The sequence below is a fragment of the Propithecus coquereli genome, unplaced genomic scaffold (assembly GCF_000956105.1).
Source record: "Propithecus coquereli isolate 6110/MARCELLA unplaced genomic scaffold, Pcoq_1.0 Scaffold215, whole genome shotgun sequence".
Lineage (NCBI taxonomy): Eukaryota > Metazoa > Chordata > Mammalia > Primates > Indriidae > Propithecus > Propithecus coquereli.
This window is the reverse complement of record NW_012146634.1, coordinates 2,120,288-2,141,752: the sequence shown is the minus strand read 5'-3', so window position 1 is coordinate 2,141,752 and position 21,465 is coordinate 2,120,288. Positions and strand designations below refer to the sequence as shown.

At 50.9% G+C, this 21,465-nt stretch overlaps 1 protein-coding gene across 1 annotated transcript in view; it reads left to right on the top strand.

Moving 5' to 3' along the window:
* SYT6 (synaptotagmin VI) overlaps positions 1 to 21,465 on the top strand; it is a 58,556-nt gene that overhangs the window by 10,333 nt on the left and 26,758 nt on the right. The window contains exons 2-3 of the mRNA XM_012644604.1: positions 1,915 to 2,180; positions 3,661 to 4,219. Of these exons, the coding sequence (XP_012500058.1) occupies positions 1,924 to 2,180; positions 3,661 to 4,219 (816 nt within the window). The 5' untranslated portion in view covers positions 1,915 to 1,923. The remainder of the gene's footprint in view (positions 1 to 1,914; positions 2,181 to 3,660; positions 4,220 to 21,465) is intronic.

Sequence of the window (21,465 nt, the reverse complement as noted above, 5' to 3'; positions counted from 1 at the left end):
AGAGTAGATTTAGCATAATTCTTAAGGGCCATAGGATTTTCAGAATGGTAAGTGAGCATTGGCTTTAACTTAAAGTCACCAGCTACATTAGCCTCTATCAAGAGTGTCAGCCTGTCCTTTGAAGCTTTGAAGCCAGGCATTGACTTCTCCTCTCTAGCTAGGAAAGTCCTAGATGTCATCGTCTTCCAACAGAAGGCTGTTTCTTCTACATTGAAAATCTGTTTAGTGTATCTACCTTCATTATCTTAGCTAGATCTTCTGGATAACTTGCTGCAGCTTCTACATCAGCACTTGCTGTTTCACCTTGTACTTTTATGTTATGGAAATGGCCTCTTTCCTTAAACCTCATGAACCAACTTCCACTAGCTTTGAACTTTTCTTCTTCAGGTTCTTCTCTCAGACTTCATAGAATTGAAGAGAGCTAGGGCCTTGCTCTGGGTGAGGCTCTGATTTAAGGGAATGTTGTGACTGGTTTGATCTTCTATCCAGACCACTAAAACTTCCTCCATATCAGCAATAAGGCTGTTTTGCTCTCTTATCATTTGTATGTTCACTGGAGTAGCACCATTAATTTCCTTCAAGAACTTTTCCTTTGCATTCACAGCTTGGTTAACTGTTTGACCGAAGAGGTCTAGCTTTAGGCCTGTCTCGGCTTTGACATGACTTTCTCACTAAGTTTAATCATTTCTAACTTCTGATTTAAAGTGAAAGATATGTAACTCTTCCTTTCACCTGAACACTTAGAGGCCAGACATTGTAGGGTTATAAATTGGCCTAATTTCAACATCGTGTGTCTCAGGGAATAACAGAGGCCCATGGAGGGGAACAGCCAGTCGGTGGAACAGTCAAAACACACACAACGTTTATCGACTGTTTGCCAGCTTACACTGGTGCAGTTCATGGCACCCCCAAACAATGACAATAGTAACATCAAAGATCGCTGATCACAGATCGCCATAAGACATATAATAATAATAATAATAAAGTTTGAAATATTGTGAGAACTACCAGATCGTGACACAGAGGCATGAAGTGAGCACATGCTGTTGGAAAAACAGCGCTGATAGACTTGCTTGCTGCAGGGTTGCCACAAACCTTCGATTTGTAATCAACGCAATATCTGCAAGGCTCAATAAAGTGAAGCACAATAAAACAAGGTGTGCCTGTATTTAGCTTTGAAATATACTGTGTGGATTGGATTCTAACTTAATAGAAGTATTTATTGAGCCTACTATGTTCAGAGTTCTGGGAGTTCAGAAGAAATTAAAGAGATTATGCTCAATCTCATTCACTCGAAGTCAGCTCAGTGTTTATTGAGCTCCTCTCTTGGGCTCCTTGGGGGTGGGATAAGGAAGAGAAGACCAATTGGCCAGCCTCTGCCCCCAGGGCATCACAGCCTGTTAAGGAAGAGAGAGCTGTATACAAAAACGACTCTAAGTCTGGCCATAGTAACCGCTCTAATAGAAATTCAAACAGCATCCAAATGTGAACGCTTCATGAATTTGCACATTTGCTTAGGCTGCCATTAAATATCTAAATTGCCTTCCTTTGTAGGCAGTAGGGGAGGCAACCCAGGTGCTCTCCAAGCTGGCCAGAGGGTAGGGGATGATGCTTGAGGTGAACACAAGATTGCAGATATTTCTCAAATTGGACAACCGAGAGTCAATCCTAAAACCGTCTCTTCCTCTGACCTGGCAGCTTTCTCATGACCATTCTTTTCTCTTCTTCCGTCTTTGTCCCTTCTGTGTGTCCCCTCTTCCAAAACCCTCACCTGCTTCTCCCCGCTTCTGTCTGTCTCTGTCCCTCCCTGCCTGGCTCTTGCCGAGGGCAGGCACCTCTGTCAGCCTCTTCGCAGTGGTAGTTATTGTGTGTGGCGTGGCCCTGGTGGCAGTTTTTCTCTTTCTCTTTTGGAAGCTGTGCTGGATGCCCTGGAGGAACAAGGAGGCCTCCAGTCCATCTTCTGCTAACCCCACCTTGGAGGCCCTCCAGAGCCCCAGCCTCAGAGGCAACATGGCAGACAAGCTGAAGGACCCAAGCACCTTGGGCTTCCTGGAGGCCGCCGTGAAGATCAGCCACACGTCCCCAGATATCCCGGCCGAGGTGCAGATGTCGGTCAAGGAGCACATCATGCGTCACACACAGCTGCAGCGACAAACCACAGAGCCAGCGTCATCCACCAGGTGAGGGATGGACTCCTCTCTTCCCTAACGCCCACACATCCACACGCCCTTATTTAATACATTACTGAGATTTCAGCCTGTGAGGGTCAGAGACAAAAATAATAACACGTATCCTTTGATTGGGAAATATGTCAGATGGTGTGATCTTTGATGGGCAGTCAACTAGGAGGTGGCCACCAGGAAAGACGTCACGAAAAGAGAACTTTGAGGCAGGGGGCTATGCATGTGATGTGTACTCAGGTGGTGTGTGGGTGTGGGGGGAATGGGAGAGTAGGGTAGGGGTGCGTTGGGTGTTTGGAAGGAGACTTCAGGCAAAGTGAAGAGAATATTCAAAGGCCCAGAGGCATAAAAGTTCATGGTGTGTTTAGGGATATGTCAGTGAGGCCTCATAGGTAGCATCTGCAGTGCATGGGAGATAAGGGTAACAGTTTGAGGATGAGGATTCTTTAAAAACCTTTCAGAGTTCCCTGCATGATAGCAGTTGTGTATACGGCACCCTTTAACTGAAAATAGCAGCAACAAGAAGCACATAATGACAAAAACCCACTAAATTCAGAAACACTTTAAAAGATGTGGTGCATGCATACATGAGGCTTTGTATTAACTAAAACTTAGGGCTCTTATGGATTCCTGGGTCCCTGCAATGTCTCTCCAGGCTCCCAGGGAGCCAACCAACAGGAAGGAGGCCTGGTCTTCAGCCTGAAGTGAAAGTACTGGGGTCACACTGATAGAGTTTGGCCTTGGGCCAGTGGCTCGCCTTCCCTGAGCCTCAGTTTTCCCAACTGTAAAATAGGGCTAATGACTTGTATAATGTGTTGTGAGGAGCCAATGAAAGAATCCACTTGATAACAAGAGCCGACACATAGATCACTCATTATATTATACACCTGGCCCTATACTAAGTACTTTATATGTGTTAATTCACTTCACATCACAGCAATCCTATGCAATTGCTACTTTTATTATCTTTGATTATTATTTTTATGGCACAGGGAGGTTAAATAACTTGTCCAAGATCATATAACCAGCAAGTGGCAGAGCCAAAATTAACCTATACAGCCTGACCACTCCATTGCCTGCCATATAGCCAGTGTTCCATAAATGGTGGTAGTGGTGATGATGGTGACAACCGGAGTGCCACATTGAGGATAAGAAAGGACGGTCCTTTCCCTAAGGGATCTCACTGTTTAGTGGGGGAATCAGAGTCACATCTACCAGGAAAGAAACCTAGAAAGCAAGCAACAGAAAAGCAGGAAGAATGATGATAGCCATGGCTAACATTTATTGAGCTTACTCTATACCAGGCACCATTCCAACTACTTTACATATATAGAGATACATAATGCTCACAACCTTGCACGCAAAGTTTGCGCAGAGGAAAAGTGGGCTCAGTAAGGCATAGGATGAGCCAGCGCCGCCAGCACTGCCCTCCCCCTGAGCCCTGACCACACTCTCTCTGCCCCCTCCTGCCCTCCGCCAGGCACACGTCCTTCAAGCGCCACCTGCCACGGCAGATGCACGTCTCCAGCGTAGACTACGGCAACGAGCTGCCGCCAGCAGCAGAGCAGCCCACCAGCATTGGCCGCATCAAGCCCGAGCTCTACAAGCAGAAGTCAGTGGATGGGGACGATGCCAAGTCCGAGGCCACTAAGAGCTGCGGGAAGATCAACTTCAGCCTGCGCTACGACTACGAGAGCGAGACCCTGATTGTGCGCATCCTGAAGGCCTTTGACCTCCCTGCCAAGGACTTTTGTGGAAGCTCTGACCCTTATGTCAAGATCTACCTCCTGCCTGACCGCAAATGCAAGCTGCAGACCCGGGTGCACCGCAAGACCCTGAACCCCACCTTCGATGAGAACTTCCACTTCCCTGTGCCCTACGAGGAGCTGGCTGACCGCAAGCTGCATCTCAGTGTCTTCGACTTTGACCGCTTCTCCCGCCACGACATGATTGGCGAGGTCATCCTGGATAACCTCTTTGAGGCCTCTGACCTGTCCCGGGAAACCTCCATCTGGAAGGACATCCAGTATGCCACGAGTGTGAGTACAGCTCTGTTCCCTTGGCTTCCTGAGAATTTGCAGTTCTGAGTTGGGTGGGACATGTTCCCAACCCCTTCACCCCCTAGAGACAAATGGCCTTTGCCCTTACGGATGTGAAGGGGACTCTGGAAACTGCCCGATGGCCCAGCCTGCCCTGGTGAAGTCCTTGTACTCTGCCCCAGGTTGGGGTGGTGGACAGCAGAGTTTCCATGTAGATGGGAAGGGAAGGGAATTTTATCTATTGCTTCTGATTGCATGTTCTGAGGTGGTTCTTACTGCTTGCTAAGCCTCACGTTTGCCACCTATAAAATTATGTTGTATGTCCCTTTGATCATGAGTAACGGTTGGGCCAGGCCCATAGACTGAATCAGACAGCAGCATCTACTGAGGGCATTGATGTGTATCAGAAGCTTAGAATAGGCAGTCGAGAACAGGCTAAGTCGATCAGGATGAACCAAGCTATGCTATGGCAACAAATAGTCGTAGGATTTTGTGGTTTAAGACAACTGAGATTTATGTTTTGTTCATGTTACTGAGCTTTGCAGCTTGGCTGGGGGCACTACTCCTCCTTGTTACCCAGGGATCGAAGCCAACAGAGGCTCCATCTCGACATGTGCTCCCACAGTTAAACATCAGGAGGAAGAGGATGTGGCAAATCGTGCACCATGTCTTAGAGCTTCCATGCAGAAGCCACTCATGTCACCTCCACTCACATTCGTTAGCCAAGCAAGACAGACACAGGGAAGCTCCTACTATCAAGGGGTCAGGGGAAAGTAATGCTGCCATGTGCCCAGGAGGAGATCTGCAAAGACCTAATGAACAGCACTAATGACGACACACAGCAGAGTCCCTTCTCTTAGGCATTTTGTCTCCTTGGTGCAGACTAGAAGATGAGGGAGGCTGGCCCAAAAGGAGATGTGGCTAATCCACACATGAGAGGTGGATGCTGGGCTGTTCACAATCAACTGGGATTAACCAGGGAAGGCTTCAAGGAACTGAGGCTCAGGTTGGCTTCTAAGAGAAGGGAGGGAGGGTTTGGCACTGAGAACCAACTGGAGAGGACACATCCAGAGCCCCTGGGTTTGGCATAGATGGCGTCCTCCGGCCCACCGGGTTGAGGAAGCTGCGTAACTGCAATCTGCAACTGTAGTGGTGTCCCTCTCTCCAAGCCCACCTAGGCAGCTGGGAGCTCACAGGGGTGTTTCCCTCAAGCTCCAGTGGCCTTGCATCTGGTGCCTTGAGTGCTAACTGGTTGAGTGTCTTCCTGGATATACTTTGTGCCATATCTTGGGGAGGTGGTGACCCCACTCTGCCTGCAGACCTCCCTTTGGACAGTTAGTACTCAATATCTCTGTGTTGAATTGTTGAGGGAGAGAGGCCTGGGGAATTAGCCCTGCTCTGGTGGGCAAAGGGTACAAATCTCAATTTGTTCAAAGAAGAAAAGCTTGATGGGCTCTGCTTCTGCCCCAGGAAGGGTGTCTGGGACACCCCGTTGTCACAGCTGGTACTGACTTTGACCGGTCCAGTCCTATTTCTCAGTGCTAGCCCCGCCTTTGCTTTCCTGAAATGCTGTCCCTAAGAACAGCATGAGCAGCTGGCTGCAGACGGACAGGGCGGGCAGACGGGGTGGATCAGAACAGCAGCTGTGCACCGGCCCCAGGCATGGGAGCTCCACTCCATAAATCACTCTGAAGTTTACATCTGGTGTAGCTTGTCCCTTGTGGTCTCCCAAGGCAGCGGCTTCATTACAGTGACTCTACAGGTAGAGAAGAGCCACTCAGTTATCCTCACAGTGAGGCCACGGCCCAGGGTAGGTGGGTGAGGCCAGCGGCTGCGGGAAGCAGAGCTCAGCTCAGCCCTCCTAGGGGCCTCTTTGCTCCCCGCCAGAACCCCCACCTTCCTATCACGAACTTCCCATACCCTAGAACTGCTGTGGCTGTCCCTGCCCCTGTCCTATCCCCATTTCCCTAGCTCAGCTTCCAAAGCAAGCAGATCAACCAAAGAACACCGGACAAATCCCCATCATCCCCATCATCCTCAGTCAATATCACTGTAATCCTCCCCATCTCCTCCTCTTGAGAACACGGAGCCAGGCACTTGGAGGTGAGGGTGGGTGGGGCTGGGAGAGGAAATAGCCTCTTCAACCCACAGAAACATAATCTAATTACAGAGACAAGAAATGTTCATGCAATCACTGGCAATGCAAGGCAACAAATACTACACACTGTCTGCAGTTACAAGATCCCTGAGAGTTAGGACAGCTAGGAAGTTCTCCCGGATGAGGACAGTTAAACTAGGACTTATATAAAGAACCTGATAGGCAGAGGAAGAAGCAGCATTCTAGCCAGGAGCAGAGGGAGTCCAGGCCCAGAAGTTTCCAGAGGTGCAGAGCTGGGACCATGCTCAGACACCCTGTCTTACTCGCAGTCTGAGCTGAGTGTTCCTCTCCAGTGAGTCTCCTGGGACCCTCCAGCTCGCAGCCTCGCCAGCAGACATGGTTCTCAGGAGCGGGCTCGTCACCCCGGCAGCCAAGGACTCGAGCAGAGGAGGGGGAAGAGACGCAAGAAAGCTGGTGCTTTTCCCTGTTTTGTGGTGCTGACTATACAATTTTATGTGGGGGCCAGGGAGGCCCAAGTCACAGTCACTGGGCATGACAGAGCACTCAGTGTACACGACAGTGCAGATGAGCGCAGTGACAGCTCCTGTTTCTCCCAAGTGCCTGGTTCCATTCCCAGAGTTGCCCTTTGAATCCAAGATAAGGCCCCTGGTAGCTCCCTTGGCACAGGCGGGCAGGTCCCTGGGAAATGCCTGACCTTCCTGCCTCCTGCCTTTGCCCACGAGGTTCCTTCTGTCAGGCAGGCCGGGCCCCCACCTCTCTGCCCGGCCCAGACCAATCCAGTGTCCAGAGCCTGCCCGAAGCCGCCCTCCCGGCGGCCGTCTGGTCTCACAGCAACTGCCCCTCTGATATACTCTTTCAGCTACGTCTGGAATCATATTCTTGTAAAGTCCCCCCAGTGGCTCAGAAATGGCTGTGTCTCACATTTGACTTTCCCCTGCATTTGCCCTCAGGGCTGAGTGTGAGAACCCAGCACGTTTGTGTTAAATGACCAGCGGCTTACTTAATAATTAAAACTATATGTTGGTACCCAAGGAAAGGATTATAAAGAAGCAGTTGGTGGGGAGGTTACCTGGGAAGGCTTCCTGGAGGAGAAGCTCAAGTAATATTTTGAAAATGGGTAGAGCCAGACTTGGCGGGGAGAGGCCCAGCCTGTGCATTCATTCAGGGGTGTGGTTCACGTAGACGGTTTGTGTCTGGGGTGGCAAGGGCTAACCGGTCGGATCAGGTAGTCTGGACCAAAGCAGAGGGCCGGCGGCCCACCTGCTGAGCAGAAGGAAAGGCACCGTGAGAAAGGGGCCTCCGGAGGCCGCTCCGTGGTCACACAAGTGCCCTGAATGGTGCCCCTGTTGGTTTGAAAGAGCAAAGCCTGAAGCATCTGTGTCGTTTTCTCATAGCCACTGAACCCTGAGCGTCAAGGCTAGCGAAGGGGAGGTACACGCCCGGGAGTCGAGCTCTTCGTTAATTGCAAATCTTAAGCCACAAGGGACGCTGACTTCCCGACCCCAGGTCGTTCTGTAGGGAAGGCTGGCCGCCCAGCAGCTAGTATGCCCCACCGACTGGAGGGCCAGGGACAGGCACACCAGGCCTGGAGGGCGGTGGCCACTGGTATTCTACCAAATCAAGAAACACAGGCCTAGGAAGGAAATCTTGCGAGTTCATCGCAACCATTCTAGCCCCGGGGAGGGCTGCCCCATGCTCCTGCTGCCCTTCCTGCTGCCTGGTTTATCTAAGGTGCCCTGGTGACGTCCCAGGCATTCCTAGGGATTTGCCACCGTGTGCGACCAGAGCTTCAATTGGCTAAAATCACCCTGCTCTTCCCTCCCCCCTCCTCTGCCCCCAGTCTCATTATTTCTATATAAAGCTGTAGATTTATCATTATAATAGAGCCGCCGTCACCGGGGTTTGCTAACATCTCTGTAATCTTGTAGTTATTGCTACAGAGGCCTCAGACCCCAGTGCACACAACTATTCCTGTCACTATACCCGCTCTTCCACTGCGGCGGGAGGTGAAGGCTGTAATTGGGGCCATAAATATGTGCTGTGTTTGGTGCACTAATGGACTTGGCCCTCTTCCTGCCTCACGGGGTCCCCACCGGCTTGGAGTGTGCGTGTGTGTGTGTGTCTATGTGTGTGCCTGTGTGTGAGTGTATGTGTGCATGTGTGTGTTGGGGGGGGTGATGGGGTGTACTGTGTCCTTCCAGGGAGCCTGACTTGGGGTCTGCAGGGAAGAAGGGAGGACTTATGTGGCGAAATAGCCTCTAGCCTGGGAATGAGCAGAGCTGTGCAGAAAGAGCTCAGGCGTTGGTGCCAAACGAACCTGCTTTGCATTCTAGTTTCCCTACTTTCTAGCTTTGAGATCTTGGGAGGTTATCCTAACTGTGCCTCAGTTTTAATATCAGCAAAATGGGCAGAATAATGGTATCTAGCTCCTAGTGGTATCATATATAGTAAATGAAACGAAACACACAAGCTGCCTAGGACAGCACTGCCACAGAGCAGCCTGCTGAGCCCCGTTCCCCTGGTGCCTCCCCTGCTGGCTCAGCCTGTGGGTCACCTTTGTACCACTCCCAGGCCTGGCCTTCCCCTTCTCTCCAGGCCACCTACTCTGACCAGTTGTTGGATATTATTATTCTTATTTTATTTCTTGTCTTAGCTATGCCATGTGTTCTCTGGGTGACCTTAGAAAAGTGACTTCCCCTCCCTGGGCTGCATTTTCCTCAGTGTTAAACCATCTCCAAAATTCTGAGAGTCTCATCTTCTCAGCTTCTCCCATGGAGAAGTTCTTGGCCCTCTTGCTTTCACAGAACAGAGCTACCTGGTCCCTGGGGTCACCATAGCAGAGGCCTGAACCCCAGGATGACAGGCCACTGGGCAGAATGTCTAGACATGCTCTCTCCTCCCTTAAATGCCAGTAAGACTCAGTCCTCTCTTCAAGTCCCTGGGGAATGTCACCCAGAGAGAAAGTAGTAGAGCCAAGATTCAAACCCCAGTCTTCAACAGAACGCATGATTCTTGCACGGCCAGAGGACATAGTTGCATTGCTCTTTGGGACAGAAAATAGGTCCTGAAATGTGCAGCTCTTCAAGGGATTCAGAAGAGTGTTTTGTTTTGTTTTTCTTTGTGGGCTGTTTACATTCTCTCGTTCTTCTCAAAAGCTGATCATTTCAGGGAGCAGGTTTTGTGCTGACACTTGGATTGCTTTACCTTTTATTCAATATCCTTTCTGTGAACATTGGGTTTGACATTCATTCCTCTTTCATTTAACAGATATTTGTTGAGTGCCAACTACGTCCTAGTCAGTGCATCATTGAGCACTTGTTGAATATAGAGCCTTGGGCTGGGCTGTGGAAAAGATGGCAATGAAAGAGCCCCCCACGGAGTGCACAAGTCCCCACGCCCCCAAGCCCTCATACAGAGGGCACACACTCAGGGACAGACTGGCTCAGGTGCTTACAATACAATCGTGCAAGCTGCTGTACGATGGAGCCATGTGCAGAAGTGTTAAGGAAAAATGAAGAAAAGAAATCAGAGTCAGATGAGATTGCCTTGGAAAACTTTCTAGAAAAGGAAAGTTTTAGGCTAGGCTTTGATGACAGGAAGAGTGACTCAGAAGTAGGGGAGTATGTTTCTCTATCTTCTTTGGATTGGGGTAAGGATGTAGAAAGAACTTCTCTTTTTTATGTGTAATAACTACTTGCACTATGGTTACTACGCACTAGGCACCAGGCTGGAGTACAACGACTTCAACTCCAGTCCAGTCTTCAAGGCCACAGAGTCTGATGAGGGAGGCAGAAAAGCAGCTCTGTTGTCCTGGGGACACACAGGTCCTCACTGGCCCAGCATGTCGAGGGAAGCCAGGGCTCCTGGGTGAAACTGCCTTCCTTGCCAGAAAAAATTTCAGTTGCATCCTCTTCTCACACCCACATACTTAAGTTAAATGAGATCTAAGAGTGGCCACAAAAGGCTTTTTCAAGTAGAGCCAAAGAATCAGCTTATTGATCCACTGTGACTCATTAAATCACCCTGGGCTGAAGCCTCCCAAAAGCACATTGACCAGCAGTTGACATGATGCCTTGTAAGCGTCCACCTTGGATGTCAGGCTCCTAGGTGTATCCTGGGAGACCCAGGAGGCAGGAGCAAGAGGGAAGTGTATTGAATCTTCATCTACTAAACATGTCTCCAGTGAGCCTGCCAAGAACATACTTGGGTCCTAGAACAACTGTATATTGAAGAGACAAACACAGTCCTCACTTTCCAGGGACTTACAGTTGAACTGAGGTTTCAGAGCAAGTAAAAATGTAATGAAAGGAACACAATTATTTAAATTTCATTAAGAGGAAAAGGGGGAGATGGAAGTGATTATTGAAGCTGGGAGAGTGAGTGAGTGGGTTGAAGGATACAGGTGGTGGAAGGAGAATTCAGGAACCAGAACTGAGCTTTGGGGAGCACCCATAGCCGGGATGAAGGAAGAAGGGGGCGGCCAATGGAGAATACCACTCAGGAGGAGATCCAAGAGAAAGGGGACAGAGGAAGTTAAAGGAGGAATATTTTGTGAGTAGTTATCTGTTTGAGCATGGGCTAGGTGCCAAGCACAGTCCTAGGCACTGGGGATGTGGAAGTAAACACAGTCCCTGCTTTCGTGGAGCTTATGCTTTAGTGGAGGAAGGCAGGTGACTAACTAAGATAAACAGTAGGTCTGAGAGTGATAAATGGCAGGGAGAGAATAAGGCAGGGAGGTGTGATAGGTGTGTTGGGGGTGGGGAGGGTGGGTTGAAGGAGACTACAGCGTAAAATAGTCTCTCAGAGAGATCTCCCTGAGAGGCACCATTTGAGTAGGCTTGAAAGGTAGGAAGGAGAGAACCATGTGGGTATCTGGAGAAAGAGAGGTCCAGGCAGAGAGAAGGACAAATGCAAAGAGCCTGAGGTGGGAGGGCACCTGGCTTGGTCAAAGAACAGCAGGGGACCAGTGTGGCTGAAGAAAAACAAATGGGGCAGGGGAGGGGAGAGGGTAGAAGATGAAGGGAGAGAGGCAAAGGGTTGGGAGAGGTTAATAAGGCTCTACAACCAAAAGTTGAAAAAGATTCCTCTAGCTGACAAACAGGCCAGGATTAGACTCCTGTATCCAACCAGAGCAAAGGCAGGGGAGTCCGTGGAAGGCCTTTGTCATAAAAAAGAGACCACAGTGGCTTGAACAAGGATGGTGGTGGTGATGTAAGATGTGGCTAATTTCTAAATATATTTTGAGAGTAGAACCAGCGGTATTTGCTGACAGATTAGGCGGAGGGCATAAGGTGTAGAGAAAGAGAAGAAGAATCAAGATCTTCAGCCTGAGCAACTCAAGATGGAATCACCAACCATTCATTGAGCTGGGGAACCTTAGAGGAAGAACCCATTTGGGGAGGAAGATCAGGAGCTCAGATTTGGACAGTCGTATTTGAGATATCTTCCGGACATCCAAGTGGAGATGTTGAGTGGGAAGTTGGACATAGAGTCTAGAGTCCAAGAGAGAGGCCTTGGCTAAAAAAACAAACGTAGGAGATGTCAGCATGTAAATGGTGTTAAAAGCCACGAGCCCAAGTGCGATCCCAACGGGAATAAGTTGAGATAGAAAAGAGAAGAGGACACAGGAACGAGCCCTGGGCTACTCTAATATTTGATGTGTTGGCCTTGAGGGAAAACCAGCAAAGGAGACTGAGAACTAGCAACAGTGAAATAGGAAGAAAGCCAGAAGGGCACGTGTCTCAGGAAACAAAGAAAGTGTTTGCAGGAAGACAGAGGGAAGGATCTACTGTGTTGGATACTGTGACAAATCAAGTAAAATGAGGACTGAGAACTGACTATTTTGTTCCGAATCAGGGAGATCATCATTGGCCTTGACAAGAGCCACTTTGGCGGAGCCTGATTAGGGAAGATCAGTTGTGGAAGATTGGGGCGTGGGTTGTGATATTTTAGGGAAGCTTTCTGGCGGGGTAGCTCTTGAAATGAGATTTAAAGGCCTAGGAAGATGGGTTTGGCCGTGTGCCAGCTATGGGCTGTGCCTTAGGGAAAAGCTGGGGTGGGGACGGGGGGTGGAGTGAGCAGCCCCAGCAGAGAGAAACTCGGGCCAAGACCACACATTCCATTCGGAACCCGAAAGACTGCTCCCCAGGCCGAGCCCTGCAGCCCAAGCACTCCCTTCATATATAATGCATGACGGCGGCCTGCCCTGCCACCCTCTTTGAGCAGCCCAAGTGAGCCCTGGCTGTGGCCCTCCCGGCTGCCTGACCCCCACCCACCAGAGTCAGAAGCCACCTGGGTCGCCAGCAGGGCTACAAGGCTCCCTGTTAACCGGCTGCCCAGCAGCAGCTGCAGAGCTGCCTGATTGTCTTTGCTGGAAATTCATTTGCTGCCGTTCCCTCAGGCCCGGGCTCATTATGCCCACTATTCTCTGCATTGCCTTGTCCTACTCTAGCACCCCCTCCCTCAGGCCAGTAGGTGGAAATGTCCATTCTCCCCGCCTCCCCCCAGTTTATACCTCCCACCTTTGCCAATGCAGAGGGCACCTGGGTGGGACCTTCCCTTTGCTCCCTTGCTGCAGAGGGAAGCAGGGGAAAAGGCTGGTTGCCTCCCTGGGAGGACGTCCTGGTCAGATGGGAACATCAAGCTGGGAGTAGGTTCTTCTGCTCCTGCCCTCAGAGCTCATACCCTATAGTGACCAGGAGGAAATTGGGGGGGCAGGCACTGAGAGGTCCCTCCGTGCTCAAAGCTCAGATTCTGAGAATGTGGCTCACTGTGTCTGGCCCCAAGTTCTAAAACCCACAGGACTTTTGACTTTTCTGGGACTGCCCAATGGGCCAAAGCTCCTCTAGAAAAGGACTGCTGAAAATCCATCGACAACCCAGAAAGGGGAGAGGTGTGCGGTCCGAGCTCTGTCCCACGGGCAGCCTTCGCCGGGACCCTCCATGGTCGGTCCAGGAGTCGGGCCGCACACTCCTAGACTTGAGCGACAGCTGGTCCCCTCGACCATAGGTAAGGACTCCAAGGCCACAGCTTGTCATTCTGCAGCGGTGACGGATGTGCACCAACCCTTCCACACCCTTTCGCTCGGGCCATTTGGGACCAGTAGCTGTTCTTGGGGCCATGGGGTTAAAGGTTTCCCATGTGGTGCTGGAAAACAAAGCTAATTGGTCCAGACAGGGCTCTGACCTGGCTGTAAGCAGAGTTGCTCAGCTCTACTGGCCTCGGGTGTTCTTATTTAAGTCTCTTCTAAACTTGGCCTTTCACAATAGGTCTTTCCCTGCAGCTTCAGGGGAAAGCTGCTGGAGGCCCAGACAGTGGAGACAGTTCCACTCTCAACCTTGACAAGCTTCCTAGCTTCCAGACAGCCCCACTGCCCACTCAGGCTAGCTTCCTGCAGGCCCTGTCTTCCCTCCCTCCTCTGCTTGGAGCTCGCTACAGCACAGAGATGGTGGGCAAGCCGACCCTGACCTGCCCCTGGCTCGACATGCCCCTCATTAGTATGCTGTGTCTCTCGGTGATTCTCTTACAAGAGAATGAATGGGAAATCGTTAGGCAGCAAGCTTGTGCATCAACAAAAATCTGCTCCTCCAACACCAGTGCGCTTCCTGTGCTTCCCCCAACCTTGCAGCAAAAAGCATATGCACTTGTCTTGTTGCTTCCATCACCTAATAACACACAGTGACATTTTCTCCTGGAGAGAGATTATTTGGTCACAAGAGAAGCAACAGCCAGACATCCCCTCTGGGCATTGTCACGGATGTTTGAACTCCAGGACTCATTCAGGAGGAAGGGACGGCACCGAGTTCCCTGGGTCAGCAGCAATGCAGGGAGACTAGGGTCATGGGGTGTAACTATGATCAGAATAGCGCCGACTCCAGAGGACTGGAGCAGTCCTTGAGGGGTTTCTCAGTTTCCTGCGGACCACAGTGTTGTGCCTCCATGTGTTCATGGACTTGGGGAAGGTCAGGGCTGGAAAGAGTCTCTGAGTTGATCTGGCCCAACCTCTCCCTGCCACAGATGAGCAAGTTGAGACCAGAGAAGTCACACAGCTTGCTCAGGGTGGTTCAGTGAGTCAATGCAAATCTGGACCCCAAAGCCAGGTCTCATGAGAGCCAGTGTGTGCCCTTCCTGCAGACTTCCTTGTCTCCAGCTTTTTCTAGGGGATTCTCTGGCCGTGTTTTTCACTCACTCCTCCCGCCTTTCCTTCCCAGGCCCCTGCCCACTCACTGCCTTCACTCTGTGCCCGGGAGCCTCTCTGTCCTGCAGGGCAGAGGGGAAAAGGAAAACTTGGAGTCCAAGGCTTGAAGTATCAAAGGGTCCAGAGCAAAGACTACACCCCCTCTGCCAAAAGTTAGTCTCTTCCCTGTGAGGAAGCTCCACTGAGACTGGAAATAGGCAAACCAACAGGCAACATCAGCAGGAAAACCAAGGTGGAAAGAGGCCATTTATCAAAGTGCCTCAACGCTCAGCCAACTAATTCCTCACCCTAAACCTCCCCATTGTACATCAATATTTATATCTTAGAGGAGAATGGAGAGAAGGCAGGCTGTAGAGTCTAGTCAACCTTGTCCAGTTGCTAGCATAGTTTTATGGTGTTTCAGTGTCAGCCACAATATAGAAAAATACAGTCTCTATAGCAGCCAGCCTCCCCTCCCCCTAACCCTTCTCCTCTGCCAACCCTATGGCCATCTGGTTCTCATTCATCCTCATCAGTTGTCCCCTGTAGCCACATTTTCCTCTCATGTCTGAATTGACACCTACTCATTCTCTGTGAATATTTAATATCTTCCTTTCTGGACAAAATCTCTGAGACCTTGAGGATCTCTCTAGGGCTGCGTTGAAACCTGAGACGGAGAGCTTTCCATGGAGTCCACGTGGCCTTGGGATGAGGCAATTAGGGTAGGGAGACAGCCCCTGGGATGGAAGGGGATAGGGCAAGATGTTCAAACGTTCACCCATCTCTGGCCAGCACAGGCTGGCCTTGCCTGCAATCTTGATAGCCTGAGAAACACCAATGATTGCTTTGGAAGACTGTCGTTTTAGAGTTCTACCCTGCTGATGGTCTGGCCTTGACACAGCTTGGACTTAACCAATATCCTTGACATGAGACTGGTTTCTCTAGGAGCTATTTTGTATTTTCTTCACAAACCATGTGTCTGAAGGTATTTGGGGTGGGAGGGAGTGGGAGTGAGATCAGGAAGGGGTGAGAACAAGACTCAGAGGACTGCTTGTGTGCAGAATTCTGATTGCAGGTTAAGCAGGGCATCTGCTGGGGCCTGTCGGCCTCCTGTGTGCCAGGCTCTAAGTGTGTCACCCCAACCCTGCAGTTAGGGACTGGCATTATCCCACTTCCACATGCGGCAACTCGGGAAGCCTGCTCATGGTCACAAGGCCTGTGAGTGGCAGGAGTCACACCCAGCCCTTCTCCACCCTGCTTCTCAAGAGCTGGTTAGCAAGGCTCCCAGCACTCCTGCCTCCTCCTGGGACAGGGAAGGCGTATGTGCTCACAGTCCCTTCTGGCACCAGCTTTCTGCCTCTTCTGAAATGCTGTCCCCCTCTTGGCCTCTGATGGCTTTTTCTTCATGACCCAGTCTCAGGACACAAGCCTCGCTCACCACACCCCAAGCAACACAGAGTGAGTAGCAGCACTTAACTGAAGGGCTGCTCTGATGGGAGGTGCTGTTCCCATGCCCACTGCCTGGGGTGCAGCAGACTGCAGGGGGCACCTGCTCCGCTCCTCCCTGCCCCCTTCATCCTGTTGGCTCCTCTCCACCTGCTCCCAAATTCCAGGCTCAAAACCAAACACACACACACACACACACACACACACACACACACACACACGCATACGCACATGCACACGCACACACACACAATGCCACTCTTTAAGTTGCTCTTGGGCAATTTAGTTCTCTCCAGCCCCAGCCAGCTGAGTTCCAGCCCAATCTTCCCACATTCCAAAGGTTTTCAGTTGGATAACTGGCCACCTTCTCCAGGAGAAGCGGGCACCCTTGGATTGCTATGTTGCCTCTGCGAGGCTCCACCCTCCATCGAAGGCAATTGTGGTTTTAAATGACATTTGTTTTCTCCCGTTACCTAAGACTGGCCATAGGCATTCTGTGGGGCAGAGAGGCCCCTCCTCGGGGGCTGGTGGAGTTGCCAACTGAGACAGAGAAGGGGAAGCCACTCTCCGTCTCAGGCCCCCAGTTCTGCCAGTCGGCTGAGAACAAGCCAGTCCTTCCCACCGACATGAGGCCTGGAGGGAGGCCCCAGCCAGGTAGGAGGGTTGGTTGGGAGGAAGAGACAGGGAGGCCCCAGCCAGGAAGGAGACAGGCTGTGAAGAGACCACAGACAAATGTCAAGAAAAGAGAGGTTGCTGCTCCACGGAAACGGGCAGGGAGCTGCCAGGGAAGAACCCAGGCAGGGGCCTATGCAAGCGTCGCAGCACTTTGGGGCTGGAGCCCAGTTGCTGAAGACTCAGAAGGCATTGTCATTTGCATTGTCTGCGGTTATTTCCTTTTGTTCACCGCTAGCATTTAGAGAAGTCCTTTTTCACATTGTCAGGCTAGTTCACGGATGCCATGGGAGCTAGGAGTAGGGTTCAGGTTTATACTTGGGTTGGAGTTTTAAAGAGAGTATGGAGACAGAACATGAAGGGGCAGCTAGAACCAAAAAGAAAACCCAAAAAGAAAAAAGGGGAGACTTCAGAGAGAGACGGGGGGCTAAGCTTCAGCTACCCTCCCCCACTGGCCAGCCTTCTCAGAGCCCCTCTGTGCCGCCCCCAGAAAGCCTGTGTATTTGTTTGAATAAGGGAGGTCACCTCTTCGTGAGGAGTAGAGTCTGAGACTGTCCCCATCCCACCCCTGCTTACTCTCTAGAACGGCGCTGGCTTGGGGCTCCTTCCCCGCGGGGCTGAGTGAGTCCATCCCTCCGCAAGCCTTTGGCTGACTCATATCTCTGTAGTGACACATTGGACCATGTGCTAGGAACGGTCCAACTTCCAGAGAGAAAAACAGCTCTGGTGGTGTGTCATGACAGCATGATAAGCACTTCCCTCGAGAAGCTGGGGACAGAGCTGGCTTTGTGACTTGAGGCACCTGCTTGAAAATGCCTCCCCCACACTGTCAGCACCGTCTCAGCTGAGTCACTCCTGTGGGCCCCGTCAGAGTGACTCTGTTAGGGGGCCTGCCCGGCACCTCCCCAGAGCCAGCACCCCAGATGAATCAGCTGAGAGGTGGCCGGGAGTGGGCTGGAGGGTCCCCAGGACGGCCAAGCCGAGCGTGCCCAGAGTGCCCAGGAGGAAGGGGGGCGCTGCTCGGGGGGGCTCTGGAGCTGGCTGACTGTTCCGGGAGGGCAGGCCCTGGGTGGGCATTTTGACAGTGAGGGATTCGGGCTCCGAGGTGACTTTTACGGGGGAAGTCATGAGGACCAACCTTTCTTGTTGCTTCTGGGCCTTTTTGATAGGCTTGGGGAGAAGAAGGGGCCAGGGGAAAAGGCAGGCAGTGAACGCCTCTGTGATCCCGAGTCCTGCTGACAGGGCTTTTTTTTTTTTTAGTAAATCCTATCCAAGACTGGGCAGTCGCCCAGCTCTCTTTAGGGAGTGTGTTCCCTAAGGAAAAATATTCCCCCAACCCCATTTGGGGAATTTCTACCAGAGAAACTCTGGCTGAACTCCTCTTTTCTCTTGCGTGAGATAGGAAGGGAGACTCTCAGCAGAGGCCCCTGCTGCCCACCTCGAGTCTGGCCAGCTGGAGCCAGCCCGGGCGTCCCTGGGCCAGACCCCAGGCAGGCCTGAGCGTGTGTGTGCATGCACACACATGCACACACGCACACACACGCGCGTGCACACACACACCCACGCGTTGGCTCCACTGCACACTGGGGAGGCAGTGTGGGGCTTGTTCCCATTCAGTCTTACTTGATTGGCTTTTTGTCACTCCTCCTTCCCCCCAGAGGACTCCACCTCCCCACCCCACCCCCACCCAGAGAGGGACACTCTTTGGCCACCCTAACAAACTGCACTTGGAAAAGATTTTGAGGAGATTTCGTGTCCTGACGGTTACACAGCTTATCAATACCCACGTGGTTGTTTTTAAACCAAGTTCCTTCGGTTTGGGTGGTTTCTCTCAGGCATTGAGAAAGGAGGATGAACACTTGTCTCTTCCTTTCCTCATAGGGAAGCCGAGGCACCGATAAGGGGGTAGAACTGTTCAAGGCCACACACTCAGTTTGGGGCTGTCACTCAGGGTCCCAAGACTTCTGCAAGGGATGTGGGTCCAAGGGCAGATGTGGCGCCAGTCCTTAACCTGCGGGTGAGCAGGGCAGGGAGCCGGGGACCACGGCTGGCAGCCCGCCTCTGCTGTGTGCGGACCGCGTCGCCTCTGTATTTCCTCCTTAGTGAGGTGTGGAAAATAATCTCCATCACGGTGTTGGGATTAGGATGCAATAAAACTTCACTGAGACAAAGGGCCTTCCTAGGTTCTTGCCACAGTTCTTGCTCCTGAATCTAACACCAATAACACCTAATATGCTTATAAAGACATTTCCAAGGACATTATCTCATTTAACCTCTTCGATACAGGAAGAAATCAGTATCTCCATTTCGTAGATGAGGAAATTCCCTGAAGTCATAGAGTTTAAAGTCATAGGGAGAGAACCAAAAATGGAGACCATTTTCTTCATACTCTGTCTAACTATAATACGTTTTACCCTTCTTTGCCTCAAGCCAAAGTATTACATTCTTGTTTTCGATACTTCGAAAAACACAGAAAGCCACAAAAAATACAATTCACCATAAGCCCATTCTCTCAAGAGAGAGAATTAACATTTGGACGAAGCCCGGGATCCTCCTGTTGCTCAGAAAGCCCCGTGAACGCAGCAAGGGCCAGGAGCGCGCTGACACTGTGGGGGGCTGGTGTGGGGCTGGGCCGGGCCCGGGAGCTTCCGGGATTAAGTGATTGTGGAAGAATGCTGGAAAGAAGGCAAGGATGTGGTATGGAGAACAGGAGGAAGAAGATTGTCATGTGTGCAGGGCCGAGGTGGCACGGCGAGGACGGTCTCATGAATCTGGCAGGCCCCAGGCCAGCCTCCTGCCATGGACCAAGGCCATTGCTCCTCTGTCATCAGCAAGTCCCCGAGTTCTCTGAGATGTTAGGAGTGGCCACAGGTGATGAGGTTGAGACATCTTGGAAGACTCTGGAGAGCCCCACAACCTCACGGGGAACTGCATACCTTCCCGTGGGGGCCATGGAGGCCCTGGAAACATCACCTGTCCCTCTGTGGCCAGTCGGCTCCCCACTGGGCAGAGCAGCAGGTACGGCTTCAACTAAGGCGCTGCCTCCAGGCACGGGCAGTGTGAGATCTGACACAGCTCTCTTCCCCCGACCGGGGCAGCAGCAGCTGTTCCTGTAGGCCACGCAGCTGTGAGTGTCTTCCCCGTCACATAGGAGTGGGTCCCAGCCAGCCAGGCCCTCTTCACCAATCCCTGGGTCCAGGCCACTCATGGTGCAGGTGCGGGGACTCCATCGTTCTACTAATATTAATAATAACAATATCAATAACAAGTCCACCTTGCCTTTGTATAGCGCTATTGAATTTACAGAGCCTTTTTGCACACATTGTCTTATTTAATCCTCAACAGATCTTTGTAGGAGGAATTAGCCTACAATTTCTCTGTGAGAAATTAAGCTAAGAGAGACTAAGTGAATTGTCTGAGGTTGCACAGCAAGTAATAAAAACTTTCATTGGGCCAGGCGCGGTGGCTCACGCCTGTAATCCTAGCTCTCTGGGAGGCCGAGGCGGGCGGATCGTTCTGAGCTCAGGAGTTCGAGACCAGCCTGAGCAAGAGCGAGACCCCGTCTCTACCAAAAATAGAAAGAAATTAATTGGACAGCTAAAAATATATACAGAAAAAATATTAGCCGGGCATGGTGGCGCATGCCTGTAGTCCTAGCTACTTGGGAGGCTGAGAACAGTAGGATTGCTTGAGCCCAGGAGTTTGAGGTTGCTGTGAGCTAGGCTGAGGCCACGACACTCGCCCCAGGCAAGAGAGTGAGACTCTGTCTCAAAAAAAAAAACAAAAAAAACTTTCATTGATTTTGTCCATCACCTTGTATTGTTCCAGAAAGGAATTAACTAGTTCACAAGATATATAACAAGATTAAAAATAAGTTTAAGACATCATACAAAAGTAGCAAAAGGATAAGTGCGAGAATATAAAAGAAAGTCCAGGGAGGCCGCTACGTAACATGCAAGCCTTGCTGTCCAAACGCTGCCAACAGGCAGGCCACACATTTGACTTGAATCGTTCCAGCGCTAACACAAAAAGGGAAATAGGGTCACAGAATTCAGTGTCCATTAAGTAATAACCAACCAGATGCTTAGGAAAAGCAAAGCTATTCCTGGTTCCAGGACAAGAGGAATTTTCTACTGAGAGCTGTGTAGAGAAAAAGCGTCACATAATGGACAACATTGTGGGCCGGTTCAGAGCATGGTGTTTGAATTCTGAGACCTTATTAACACCTCCAAGCCTCAGCTTCTTCATCAGTAAAGTGGGGGTAGTCATAAAACCTAGCACATAAATTTGTTGTGACAAATAAATAAGACTCTTATAAAGAGATTTTGAAAATCAAGTTATTGAGAGAATGTGTAAAGCTCCGTCACACCCTGCTCAGCCAGGGCTGCAGAAGCACCAGGGGACATCAAAGCATTAGGGTATGAGTGTGGTGAGTATGATTCTCAGTGACGACCTTTCAGAGAACCAAGCTGGCTTGGCATGATGGCTAAGAGAGTAGGCCCTGGGGTCTGGCTGCCTGGGTTCGGGCCTCATCTCCCTCCTCTCTAGCTAAGCAGGCTGGTTAACTTAATTTCTCTGTGCTTATTTGCTCATCTGTAAATTGTGGGTAAGAATAGTCCCTATTCCATAAAGTCATTGTGAGGATTAAACGAGAGAATCCACACACAACCCTTGGCCAAGTTCCCCAGTACACAGCAAGTGCTCAATGAATGCTAGCTGTGAGTAGTGTCTTTAGGGTTCTTGTTTCTCTTCATCCATACTGTGTTAGAGGTGGGCAGTCCCTGGAATCCAGGGTTCTCGCTTTGCACTGCCCACCCATCAGTCTTGTTTAGT